At 42.6% G+C, this 14,087-nt stretch overlaps 1 protein-coding gene and 1 long non-coding RNA gene across 23 annotated transcripts in view; one reads left to right on the top strand and one right to left on the bottom strand.

The window, feature by feature from the left end:
• Window positions 1-8,988, bottom strand: part of LOC109894295 (gephyrin) — a 122,222-nt gene extending 113,234 nt beyond the window's left edge. For all 22 annotated transcript variants that reach the window (XM_031828643.1, XM_031828647.1, XM_031828645.1 and 19 more), the window contains exon 1: window positions 8,876-8,988. In XM_031828643.1, the coding sequence (XP_031684503.1) occupies window positions 8,876-8,939 (64 nt within the window). In that variant the 5' untranslated portion in view covers window positions 8,940-8,988. The remainder of the gene's footprint in view (window positions 1-8,875) is intronic.
• A 3,501-nt stretch (window positions 8,989-12,489) lies between these two features.
• On the top strand, window positions 12,490-13,590 carry LOC116374633 (uncharacterized). Its single transcript, XR_004210526.1, has 2 exons — window positions 12,490-12,823; window positions 13,343-13,590. It is a non-coding gene; the product is annotated as an uncharacterized LOC116374633 (long non-coding RNA).
• The last annotated feature ends 497 nt before the right edge of the window (window positions 13,591-14,087 follow it).

Raw genomic sequence — 14,087 nt, 5'->3', positions numbered from 1 at the left:
TTATGTCAAGGAAAATATAATATCGGTGCATCCCTATTTGAGAGTAGTGGATATATATTCTTGGTAACAAATAACTATCTTGTGGAACTGCTGAGACATTAATGCACTCCAGACCAAAAGGTTGCAAGTTCAAATCCTGAGAGCATTTATGCACACATAGGCATAGATTCTAAATCAGATCTGCACCAGCTATGTGGGTTTCGGCAATCGCATGTTTACATTTGATTTAATCTTGAATTTAACGTCAAGTGTCCCTGAGCACAGCTACTTTTTCATTGGTGTTGTCAGATAATTGCATTATTATTTACTTGAAACTTTTAGCAAAGTGCAGAAATGTATTGTGAAGTGAAAATGCACGGGTGCCAATATATCCTCCAAACACAGTCTTCAAGGGCATGATCACTTTTATGCAACATATTCAAATAACAATTGACGTATTTTCATAAAAAAACATTATTTTGATTCATTTATTCATACCATTTCATCCTTCCACAAGATATAGTCCCAACACAAATCTAGGGTTACTACCCAAGCCGGTGGGTCGTTCATTCTATCCGTTCGGTTGCCAAAGATGCGACCCAGTTCAGTATCTATGGACGCGACCCAGTTGTTTGTTCTAAAATTGTTCCATTGTCATAGTAGCTGGCAACGTTCTTTTCCCTTTGCTAGCTAGCCAACTACGGCTAACTTACAGACACATCAAAAACTGCAGCCTGAATAACAGCAAAGTAGCTGTATTTGAATTTGTTCAAGCTGTATTCTAGTGACATTTATTTGGATACATCCATAACAACGAGCTAATGAGGTGTGATTTCGCCTGGCATTGAGAATGTGCTCACTCGTCAGGACACTGTTGTTCCGAGGAGCTAGCCAACAACACAGCTACAGTAACACAATCACTTCAAACTGAAAAGCTGGAAAGACTGCAAATTAGCTGCGTTTCATTTGACCTTTTTTCAATTGACCTTTTTTTTGTACAGTGGGGAGAATAAGTATTTGACACTGCCGATTTTGCAGGTTTTCCTACTTACAAATCATGTAGAGGTCTGTAATTGTGATCATATGCACACTTCAACTGTAAGAGACGGAATCTAAAACAAAAATCCAGAAAATCACATTGTATGATTTTTAAGTAATTAATTTGCATTTTATTGCATGACATAAGTATTTGATACATCAGAAAAGCAGAACTTAATATTTAGTACAGAAACCTTTGTTTGGAAATACAGAGATCATACGTTTCCTGTAGTTCTTGACCAGGTTTGCACACACTGCAGCAGGGATTTTGGCCCACTCCTCCATACAGACCTTCTCCAGATCCTTCAGGTTTCGGGGCTGTCGCTGGGCAATACGGACTTTCAGCTCCCTCCAAAGATTTTCTATTGGGTTCAGGTCTGGAGACTGGCTAGGCCACTCCAGGACCTTGAGATGCTTCTTATGGAGCCACTCCTTAGTTGCCCTGGCTGTGTGTTTCGGGTCGTTGTCATGCTGGAAGACCCACCCACGACTCATCTTGTCACGTTCTGACCTTAGTTCCTTTGTTATGTCTTTGTTTTAGTATGGTCAGGGCGTGAGTTGGGTGGGTTGTCTATGTTCCGTTTTCTATGTTGTGGATTTGCGTTTGGCCTGGTATGGTATGGTTCTCAGAGGCAGGTGTCGTTAGTTGTCTCTGATTGAGAATCATACTTAGGTAGCCTTTTCCCAGTGTTTCGTGGGTGTTTATTTTCTGTGTCAGTGTTTGTTTCCACACGGAACTGTTTCGGTTTTGTTTTGTCACGTTGTCGTTTATTGTTTTGGTCAGTGTTCTTATTAAAAACCAAGATGAACTCTTACCACGCTGCATATTGGTCCGATCCTTGCTACTCCTCCTCAGAAGAGGAAGAGGAAAGCCGTTAAACATCTTCAATGCTCTTACTGAGGGGAGGAGGTTGTTGGCCAAGATCTCGCGATACATGGCCCCATCCATCCTCCCCTCAATACGGTGCAGTAGTCCTGTCCCCTTTGCAGAAAAGCATCCCCAAAGAATGATGTTTCCACCTCCATGCTTCATGGTTGGGAAGGTGTTCTTGGGGTTGTACTCATCCTTCTTCCTCCAAACACAGCGAGTGGAGTTTAGACCAAAAAGCTCTATTTTTGTCTCATCAGACCACATGACCTTCTCCCATTCCTCCTCTGGATCATCCAGATGGTCATTGGCAAACTTCAGACGGGCCTGGACATGCGCTGGCTTGAGCAGGGGACCTTGCTCCATGACGGCGTAGTGTGTTACTAATGGTTCTCTTTGAGACTGTGGTCCCAGCTCCTGCCGTGTAGTTCTGGGCTGATCTCTCACCTTCCTCATGATCATTGATGCCCCACGAGGTGAGATCTTGCATGGAGCCCCAGACCGAGGGTGATTGACCGTCATCTTGAACTTCTTCCATTTTTGAATAATTGCGCCAACAGTTGTTGCCTTCTCACCAAGCTGCTTGCCTATTGTCCTGTAGCCCATCACAGCCTTGTGTAGGTCTACAATTTTATCCCTGATGTCCTTACACAGCTCTCTGGTCTTGGCCATTGTGGAGAGGTTGGAGTCTGTTTGATTGAGTGTGTGGGGACAGGTGTCTTTTATACAGGTAACGAGTTCAAACAGGTGCAGTTAATACAGGTAATGAGTGGAGAACAGGAGGGCTTCTTCAAGAAAAACTAACAGGTCTGTGAGAGCCGGAATTCTTACTGGTTGGTAGGTGATCAAATACTTATGTCATGCAATAAAATGCAAATGAATTACTTAAATCATACAATGTGATTTTCTGGATTTTTGTTTTAGATTCTGCCTCACAGTTGAAGTGTACCTATGATTTTAAATTACAGACCTCTACATGCTTTGTAAGTAGGGAAACCTGCAAAATCGGCAGTGTATCAAATACTTGTTCTCCCCACTGTTTATATCCATAAAAATGACGCCAGCTGATTCATGATTTAGACTGGTGAGTAACGCTCCCTGCCTTTGTCTCGTCCCGACACATTCATTAATATGGGACAGCAGATAATCTAAATCCAATATTGACACAATGTTGCAAATATTGGAGAGACAGCTAGGTTTAGACAAATCTCCAATGTTGAAAATGAAATGTTAGTCTAAAAGAAATAGTAAAGATCAAGTTTATAACTTGCCTGGCTGGGTTGATGAGACGGTGGATTGCGCAGTCAGATGGAATAGAGTAAAGAGGCATTTTAACGTCATAGATTTAGTCGGTGGTAACTTGTAGAATAGACACCGGCTGGAACGCGGTTTTAACCAATCAGCATTCAGGATTAGACCCACAAATGGGAGCTGGACCAAGGCATCCAGCAGCCAACACCAGACAAACATTAACCCATAAATTTCATAGGAGTATGATCTATGAACTTTAATCCAAAGACAGGTAGCCTATGAAAATTCCCCACCAGATGTAGATGAAAACTATAAGAGATGTACTGTTGACGTATCAGAGAGTAGCAAACCTCCCTTTACTTCAAACATAGCTAGGCACAGAAGGCTATATAACAAAGCGCAACTATGCTTCTTCAAGAGGCACCTTGGTACTAGTGAGTGACCTTAGTGATAAAACAAGAGCTCCATCAGATCCCATTAGACCATGTAAAGTTGACGTAAGTTTGATGTAAGGTTGGTTGACTCCCTGTAGAGTGGGACTTGGCAGAATCGGAGGCCACTCGGTGACACAGCTCTGTAATTCCTAAAAGGGTGTCAACATGAGCTCTAGATTGAATTAACTGCCTAATGGTGTCCACTTCTCTTCAGCCTCCTCTTCTCAGCCAGCCAGGGTTTATAGGGCTTACATTTATAATATCTGATCACAGATCAGCCAAGGATTTCCTCTGGAAAAATGTGTAGCAGTGGGGGAAAGGTTGAACGGGAGATCTCTCCCCCTCTTGTTTTGGGGTTCTGGGGTTCTGGGGTTCCCCCCAGATACGTTTTATGTAGAAGGACTGAGAAGCTCAGTTCGTGAAATTTTTTCAAAAGGTCATTCTACTCCAAAACGAATTAAAGTAAAAACTGTGCTGACATCTAAAATAAAACGTCCACCTCCAGAAATGAGCCCAATAATGTATTAGTAAAACATTGGACCATGCATGTAGACTGTGCACGGTTCATATTATCAGGTAATGCTATTAGCAATAAGCATTATCACCTGTAGCCCAACTGATGCAGCATTATGGCTATAAACAAATAGGCTGAAGCATGGGGTTGCCTATCTGCATTTACCCAATTGGGCTCATCATTAGCTGGATCTAAATGTAATCTTTTAAATAGTTAGCCTCCTATTGATTAATTTTATGTCCCACCTATTAGGGTAACTCCCCACCCGGGGTAAAAGCCTGCCTGTACTTCTTACAAAAAAACACTTTTTCTCCCACTTCCCTGGTTGCCACTAATCTTGCTAACTAAAAATGTAATCTGTCTTATCACAATTTAAGTCACTACAGGAAAAGAATGGAGGTAAAGTCACATTTTACCCCAAGTTACCCTACAACTGACCTGTGTTACATTTAGCCCTACTCTCCCCTGTGCACTCAAGGCGATTGGGGAGCAGTAACGTGCTTAACCATGACACTACTAAGAACTCAGGGTTTAAAATGGTGCAGTTCTCACATATTTACAAATTTAGAAATAAATAAAAGTAGGAATGGAATGCTGGTAACCTACAGTTTTTATTTTTACAAAGGCAATTAATACTGCAGTTTTCAGCCTCCCGAGTGGTGCAGTGGTCTAAGGGAGTGCTAGCTGTGCCACTAGAGATTCTGGGTTCGAGTCCAGGCTCTGTCGCAAACGGGAAACTCATAGGGCGGCGCACAATTGGCCCAGCGTCACCCGGGTTAGGGGAGAGTTTGGCCTGCAGGGACGTCCTTGTCCCTTCGCGCACTTGTGACTCCTGTGGCGGGCCGGGCGCAGTGCACGCTGACATGGTCGCCACATGTACGGTGTTTCTTCCAAAACATGAGTGTGGCTGGCTTCCGGGTTAAGTTGGCATTGTGTCAAGAAGCAGTGCGGCTTGGGTTGTGCTTGGGCTGGGTTGTGTGTTTCGGTGAACACACGGTTCTCGACCTTCGCCTCTCCCGAGTCTATACGGGAGTTGCAGAGGTGAGACAAGACTAACTACCAATTGGATACCACGAAATTGGGGAGAAAGAAAAATTGCAAGAATTGTTGTGCTTTGATTGGTTGTCAGAATGCAGGTTTCCCTCCTTATGGCATGCGTAGCTTGAATGCACCTCGAGAGGAATGTTTCTCTCTCATAAAACACACAAGTCGTCTAGGTAAATAGTCTATTCTACTATGGTGTTGTCTGATTTTTCTAATTATCACTAGTTTTGTTGACTGAGGAAAAGTACATGTAGCATCAAAGTGCACCTTAACAGAAATATTTTATGTTTATGTTTAATATTTTCGGGGCATGGCGGCAATGATTTTCCTGTGGCGCAGCGGCAGTTAAATGAGTGCAGCGGAAACCTGGATCAGCCAACAACGGCTTTAGAAAGGTGTTACACAGTTATCACAGATCTGTGGAGTGTTGAGTGTCCAAACAGACAAGATGACACAGAGGTGTCCACTGTCAACACGTTCCCTCACCTCATCAACGCTAACTTCTTTCATTGCTTGCTGACAGACATGAGTTGGTTATTCAAGGTAATTTGTCTACACAGACAACCCTACTGCTCTTTTCACAAATAGGAGATATGGTGATTTCAACAAGGGACACGCAACAGAGGCTGTTTTGCAAAGGCAGGGGAGAGAGGGAAAGCAGAGACTGAGTATATAGCCTTGCGTGGTGTAGCATTAACAGTGTGGTTTATGATCAGTGCTTTGAACAGCACAGAGACAGGGGCTGTCAGGCAGACGCTCTACTCTGCTCACCCTGAAATAATATGATGCCAGCCGCAGCTCCTTTGAATGCAACTTTGGAAACCAAAAAAAGAAAATAATTTTTGAAAAGGGTATTTAGTTTCTGTTTCTCAGCCCAAGTTTTTTATTTTGTTTATCAAAGAGAATATCATCACAAAATGTTAAATAACTCACCGACACACTGCAGGACTACCATGAGGCTAGACAAAAAAGGTGACACGCAGATCGGCAGGACAGGCAAACAGACAGCACAATTGCAGTCCCATCACACATCTCCCCAAACTAAATAAATGAAGCACACCACACAGCTCAGCTTAAACACACAAACACCTGCGAGGACAATACCATAGCTGCCACTAGACACACACAGGCGCACACACACGCGCTCACACCTGACACGGTCCACTTCCATAGCTGCCAGGGTGCTAGACACACAGCGGGAGGGTAAACAGGAGTAGTGGTTTCACTACAACACAGGGCCTGTCTCTCTCTGGCACATAAACAGACTGATACTGTACTGACTGGCAGGATATGTGGTACTTTTATCTGCCCAATACGCACTGTCAGTCCGCTCACCACGACCACACACACAGGCATACCACACACAAACACTTCATAACAATAAATCAGTCATAATGAACTCTTATTTAAAAACAGGCCTACTGTTATTTGTCTAATTGAGAACATAGTTGTCTGGACCAATATTAGACTCGACCGATACAGTAACTTCAGAAGCCCCTGCCCACCATAAACTGCATATTGAAAGCTGCCCCCCCCCCACACACACACACACACACACACACACACACAGTTTGCCTGTTATAGAAAGGGAGAGAAAATGTGTAGTCCGCCACAAAAGTGAGATCTCGCACTGAACCCTTCCATTGACATTTTTCAGTGAGAGGCTTCAGAGAGAATCCTGAAATCTCTATTTGAGGAAAGACCATACAACAGAGGAGATAGGACAGATGGAATTTCATGTTGGGTGGGGGATAATAGCCATTTCAGCTTAAAGTTTGTGTTCACCTTTTCAACTAGGCCCATCTCTAGACACTATGACAATCATTCACAATAATCAACAGTAAAATACTTAAAATATTCATCAAAGTGGTAAGCTATATTAGTATTTTTTATTTGGACTCTGGAATGGCTGAAGGTCAAAAGTAACAAATGTATTTGCTTATTTTTAGACCTATTGTTTGGAACAATATACAGTACTATTCCAACACATAACCTGTCCAGAGTGGGCTCCCTGATACTTTTAATGATATGACCCATGTTATACATATAAATTGACACTATAGGTAATTAACCAATTTTACAGCCCTCCTTTAGGATCGCACATTCAGCTAATTTATCAGCAGAGGGAGTGCCCTTTAAATCCATTTAGTTGGTGGTGCTCATAAAATGTATCAAAACTTCAGAATTAGCCCACTCTGGAAATGTGATGGACTTGTCTAGTATATTGTTCCAATCAATTTGTCTTCAAGTGAACAAAATCAAAAAGGGTAGTTTTGATGTTGAATAAATTAATGTGCACATTTGTATTTGAGAATCGAGACATAGGTATATTCTATATGATAACCTACTCCTTATAAAATGTGCTCTATGACACTAAGATGTATGTATCATAGGGTCTTACGGGAGCCTAATTTCATCATGATTTTCTAAAACATGGTTTGTTTTACAAATGTAAAAAGCATTCCAGAACATACTTCCTCTCAATGAAATGTATATGTGAGAATTGCCAGCACAATCGGAGATATACTAAATATGTTCTGCTCCAGCTGGCATGGAATCGCCCTGTAACATTACATGTCATTGGGGAAACCCCTACGCCCAACCCAACCTATCACAATCCAAAAATTCCAGGATATTGCTCGAACAAACCGCTGCACGGACATTTCGGTTGAATGCAGTTGTGGAACTGACTAGGTATCCCTCCCGAGTTCAATGAACAGCGCCAACCCCAAAACTAGGGGGCGGGGTACTCGTGTGTGATAGCAATCTAACTACTGCAGAGGACCTATGTCAAAACAGTGTGTACTTATGTGCACAGAGGCAGCGGAACGCCAATGTTGACCGACGGAGTAATCGTTAAGCTATTATTCTTGCCAAAAAAAGGATCCAGTGAGTGGGACCGGGATAGCCAATCCAAGCTCAGTAAAATGTAAAATAAACAACGATTATACTCCACGGCTAGCTATACGGACTACAGCTGCACCAAAATACAGCTCCATTTTGTCATGCATCCAAATAAGATGTATTTCAACAGTCATCTGTATTGGTTGGCCTATATAACTAGCAATCTAAAATAAATCCGACAGAAATTTTAAATGACACGCTCGAGTACAAAATTACGTTACTTCGAAAGCGCCCCACACTAAAAACGAGCCAATCTGAAATAATCACCTATGAATAACAATACTAATTTAGCAAGCAACATATATTAATTCAGTAACAGTATAGCTTAGCAAACATGCTGAAAATAGATCATGTGAGAATTTATTCTCATTCATTTAAATATAATATTCGAGTCTGTGACACTGACAGAATCTGGCTCGTGCTGCTCTGCTTTTGCCAGGCTAGCTGCAGCTTGCGTACAAGACATGAATTATTCAAATCAAAAAACTGTTTTCTACACAGCGAGAAAATGCTGCAAGTTACACCTTCGTGACCATATATTTTATTTATCGTATACAAACTATTGAAAAGGTTCAAATGACAAAACAACACATACAGAGGGCAACATCTGTAAATCACTAGGAGTATAGGAGTCGAGGAATACGGTCAAGTAGTACTGTTACAGTAGCGAGCTAACGTTAACCGTTTGACAGGCTAGAGAAGCCGATGCAAGACAACCACAACTCATCTAGCTAGCTGGCCACAACCCGGTGGAGAGCAAGACAGCACTGACAATCACATGAAATGAACACACAAAGGTAGCCGGAGATGGCATCAAACGATTTAGATATATTTAGAAATTACCCGTTAGAATTCCGACTCGAATTTGGTGGTCGTGGTTGGTTAAAATCATCCCTTCCGACGCCATGTTTACCACCGCTCTCGCCCGCACTGAGGATCCAGAGAGAATCAATAGCAGAGCACATCGAACGAGGGGAGGAAGCGGGATGAGGAATTATATGGGGTTTCCACTAGTTACCACAGCCACACAAAAACAAAAATCGTTATATCGTAAAAATTCATGAAAACAAATATTTGCATTTTGCTCTTAATTTAAGGTTAGGGTTAGGAATACGGTTAACAGTGTTTAAGGTTAGGGTTAAGCTTAGGTTTAAAAACACATTTTAGGAAGAAAATGTATATAAATGGGCGGGGTTTATGACTTTGTGTATGTGGTAACTAGTGACGACCAAGGCAACCAGACAGGAGAAGCCGAGTTCAGACCATGCAGAAACACGATGTTCATAGATACATTTATATTTAGAACCTACCCACACTTCTTTACTGTGCGTGGGCGCTCAGAAATTAGTGTAAATATACAGTATATGCGTGCATTATTGCGGAAATACTTACAAGTACGCTGTATCCGAAATGGGAGGTGCTTACAGGCCTAATGCGCATAATGAAATGCCTTATAGTGGTCTCCTCGCTGTGAGTGTACTACTGTTTTTTCGAACAGGCCTGGGATTTTATGGCACAGTTGGTAGGTAGCGCGGAGTCACTGGGCTGCATGTGAGAATACTACTGTTTCTTCACAGCTAGCTACAACGCATGTGCCACTGTTTCTCAGTGTTGTAGTGGTACCCGGAGAAATGGGTATAACCTACTATATTTTGCCAACAACTTACCAAACGGCCTTCCTAGTGAAGTAAAGACGCCCTGAGTGAAAAATAGTTTTCCTAATAGTTTTTGCAGGGTTTCACTGTCAAAATCAAACTTTTTTTTATATAGCACAACAAAAATTGCGCACCTTGCAAGCGTAGCCTAACTGTGTTTGTGCTGTACAACAATGTAGGCCTACAGTGTACCTTTGATTTTGCTAAACAAATGCCCTCCCGATTGATACAAATCATCGTGAAGTAATTCTACCAGGTAGGCCTACCTGGCCTACCTGGGGAATGCCGTTAGAAATGTTCATTCAAATAGTACATGATGACAGAATTGCGCATGGCAAAGATTCAACCAAGACTTCGGACAACTTTTTGAATACCTTGTTTGCAGACCCATTGTTGCATTTTAGTTAGCATTTACTAATAAACTCTTTATGAAGAAGCTGTTATTTAGAACTGAAAAGGGTTGTTTGGGCTATGCCCATAGACGAACCAATTGAATGGCAGTAAATAAAAGGCATGTGATGTATCAGAAATTGTGTAATGGAATTATAGTCAACCTTAAACGGTATATAATTAATTATATGACAATAGTTATGTTAGGTATACTCCCTCTCCGGCCTCTAGGTCATCAGGCTGCTGATTATCCCGCACACCTGTCACCAACGTCTCATGCACCTGCGCCTCATGGCACTCACCTGGAATCCATCACCACCTTGATTATCTTCCCTGTGCCTGTCACTCCCCTTGGTTCTTTCCTCAGGTGTTATTGACTCTGTTTCATGTCGTTGTTTGTGTTTCGTGTTCATTGTGTCTTCATTTCTTAAAACACTCACTCCCTGAACTTGTTCCCAACTCTCAGCGCACTTGTTACAGTTTCAATGGATTTTATACCAATGTTCTGTGTAATAGCCTCAAATATACACTGCTCAAAAAAATAAAGGGAACACTAAAATAACACATCCTAGATCTGAATGAATGAAATATTCTTATTAAATACTTTTTTCTTTACATAGTTGAATGTGCTGACAACAAAATCACACAAATTATCAATGGAAATTAAATTTACCAACCCATGGAGGTCTGGATTTGGAGTCACACTCAAAATTAAAGTGGAAAACCACACTACAGGCTGATCCAACTTTGATGTAATGTCCTTAAAACAAGTCAAAATGAGGCTTAGTAGTGTGTGTGGCCTCCACATGCCTGTATGACCTCCCTACAACGCCTGGGCATGCTCCTGGTGAGGTGGCGGATGGTCTCCTGAGGGATCTCCCAGAACTGGACTAAAGCATCCGCCAACTCCTGGACAGTCTGTGGTGCAACGTGGCGTTGGGGGATGGAGCGAGACATGATGTCCCAGATGTGCTCAATTGGATTCAGGTCTGGGGAACAGGCAGGCCAGTCCATAGCATCGATGCCTTCCTCTTGCAGGAACTGCTGACACACTCCAGCCACATGAGGTCTAGCATTGTCTTGCATTAGGAGGAACCCAGGGCCAACCGCACCAGCATATGGTCTCACAAGGGGTCTGAGGATCTCATCTCGGTACCTAATGGCAGTCAGGCTACCTCTGGCGAGCCCAAAGAAATGCCACCCCACACCATGACTGACCCACCGCCAAACCGGTCATGCTGGAGGATGTTGCAGGCAGCAGAACATTCTCCACGGCATCTCCACACTCTGTCACATGTGCTCAGTCTGAACCTGCTTTCATCTGTGAAAAGCACAGGGCGCCAGTGGTGAATTTGCCAATCTTGGTGTTCTCTGGCAAATGCCAAACGTCCTGCACGGTGTTGGGCTGTAAGCACAACCCCCAACTGTGGATGCCGGGCCCTCATACCACCCTCATGGAGTCTGTTCCTGACCGTTTGAGCAGACACATGCACATTTGTGGCCTGCTGGAGGTCATTTTGCAGGGCTCTGGCAGTGCTCCTCCTTGCACAAAGGCGGAGGTAACGGTCCTGTTGCTGGGTTGTTGGCCTCCTCCACGTCTCCTGATGTACTGGCCTGTCTCCTGGTAGCGCCTCCATGCTCTGGACACTACGCTGACAGACACAGCAAACCATCTTGCCACAGCTCGCATTGATGTGCCATTCTGAATGAGCTGCACTACCTGAGCCACTTGTGTGGGTTGTAGACTCCGTCTCATGCTACCACTAGAGTGAAAGCACCGCCAGCATTCAAAAGTGACAGCCAGGAAGCATAGGAACTGAGAAGTGGTCTGTGGTCACCACCTGCAGAACCACTCCTTTATTGGGGGTGTCTTGCTAATTGGCTATAATTTCCACCTGTTGTCTATTCCATTTGCACAACAGCATGTGAAATTTATTGTCAATTAGTGTTGCTTCCTAAGTGGACAGTTTGATTTCACAGAAGAGTGATTGACTTGGAGTTACATTGTGTTGTTTAAGTGTTCCCTTTATTTTTTTGAGCAGTGTATATAAACAGACCATAAATGTCTTAGATGTTATTTTCTTGGAAAGCTCTGAGTGCTATTATATGATACAATATCAGTACTTGTGTTCAAAACTTGTCTAAGTCCTATCATCAACTGATTTGAGTCAGTCTATGGCTGTGTGTAGACTGCATTGTTTGAATTGAGTGTTAGCACAGTGGCAGTTAATTTGAAAAATTACTGTAATCATTCCTCTAAAACTGTCTGGCTAGCTAACATATATACAGTGCGGATACATTTGTCACATTTATTGTTTTACACATTATCTTATCACAGCACTGACGAACCATGGTTGGCCAACTCCCTCACCAACATGGCTGACCTTTGGACCATCATGAGAAGGTTCATGTCCATTCTAGTATTCTAATTCCTATGTTGAATAACCCCTTTTGGTTCCAGGTAGAAGAACCTATCGGGTTCCAGGTAGAACCCTTTTGGGTTCCATGTCCATCTCCTTTCAAAGAGGGTTCGACCTGGAACCAAAAGGGAGTCTCCTATGGGGACAGCCGCAAAACCTTTTTGGAACCCTTTTTTCGAGTAGTGTAGATATCATAAATTGAAACGTCCTTCCTACTTTACCCGATCGACTACCAATGTTGTTCTTCTGCGAGCTGCTCCATGAGACAACCAGTTGAGAGCTGCAGGCTGTGGCTGCCTGACAGATGATATTCCGCTGAAACTAGGGTATGTGTGCAGCTCGCATTAATATATTTCACATGCTTAGCGTTTGTGTAGGCTACTTTGTGCATGATTTCTCTGTTGTTTTACATAATAGATACAGCGTATACCTCCACTACAATATTTTGATACGCATCAGTGGGTAAAAAAAAAGTGGGTATTGGGTGTATACCTGCGTATTGTCCCAACTACACCACTTCTGTTTTTCACACGGCCCCCACTACAGATGATCCAGATGCCAACTCTTTATTGGTGGCAGCAGTGGGATAGTCTCTTGGGCATTTTCTGTGTGCAGAATCTCTTCTAAGATTGCTAAATAATAATAAAAACGAAATATTACCATTTTATTCCATGCTGTACTATAAAGTGCTACCCCGCCCATATAATAGGATCAACGGACTCTCAGAGGAAAAATACAGCCATTAGTATGAACTCATTGATGCTGCTGCCCCAACAGAGGTCATCCAAGAGTACTTGGTAACCTGATTACAAATCAGACCAGTCATGGTGGCTGTTCCTGTTCAGGCTCAAGATCAACAGAGGTGACTAATGGAGACTGTCTGGAGAGAAGCAAGGGTCTTCGGCCTGCCAGGAAGAGAAGGCTCCTGAGTCCTGATATCTTTCTCTCTCTCTTGTTTGGAGCCTGCCCAGAAACAGGGAATTATCATTCAGTTTGACCAGCCAGACATATTCCCTGGTTCACAAGAACAAGGCCGTCTCTAGTCTTTGAAGTCACTATGCAACTTAAATAAAAGTTTCTTTGATGTGCCGAATATGTCCCTAGTTTGTTGCCGTAGAGAGATGGAACATGGGACGTTACAGAGGTAATATGTATTTGTGTTATAATAGATTTTTTTAATATGTTATGACAGGACACTGGATATAGATATAGATAGACTTAGGGTATAGACATAGATAGGCATTAAAAATTTGGTGTGTTACAGTATTTGTTCCTCTATCTAGTTCCCTTCCCCCTCTCTTTCAATATTGGTACGACACAATGGTTGCTCACCCACAGCCCCAGATTCCAAGAGGTAGTTTAGTTTACTGTAGCCCAGGGCCAGGCACCTAATGTTAAAAATGTAATGTGCTTTTGTGTGTCTTTACTCTACATGTCCCACCTCACTAGTGAATTGTTACTAAATGTGATCATGGATTGGAGAAATAAAACAAGATCCTAAATAATGGTTTATCCTCCATATGTAGTAGGACTAACCATATGGGACTCTATCTATACGCAGAAGCACTGAAGAGTATCTGCATAATTATC

This window comes from Oncorhynchus kisutch, linkage group LG7, assembly GCF_002021735.2.
Source record: "Oncorhynchus kisutch isolate 150728-3 linkage group LG7, Okis_V2, whole genome shotgun sequence".
NCBI lineage: Eukaryota > Metazoa > Chordata > Actinopteri > Salmoniformes > Salmonidae > Oncorhynchus > Oncorhynchus kisutch.
This window is presented reverse-complemented; position numbering and strand designations above follow the sequence as displayed.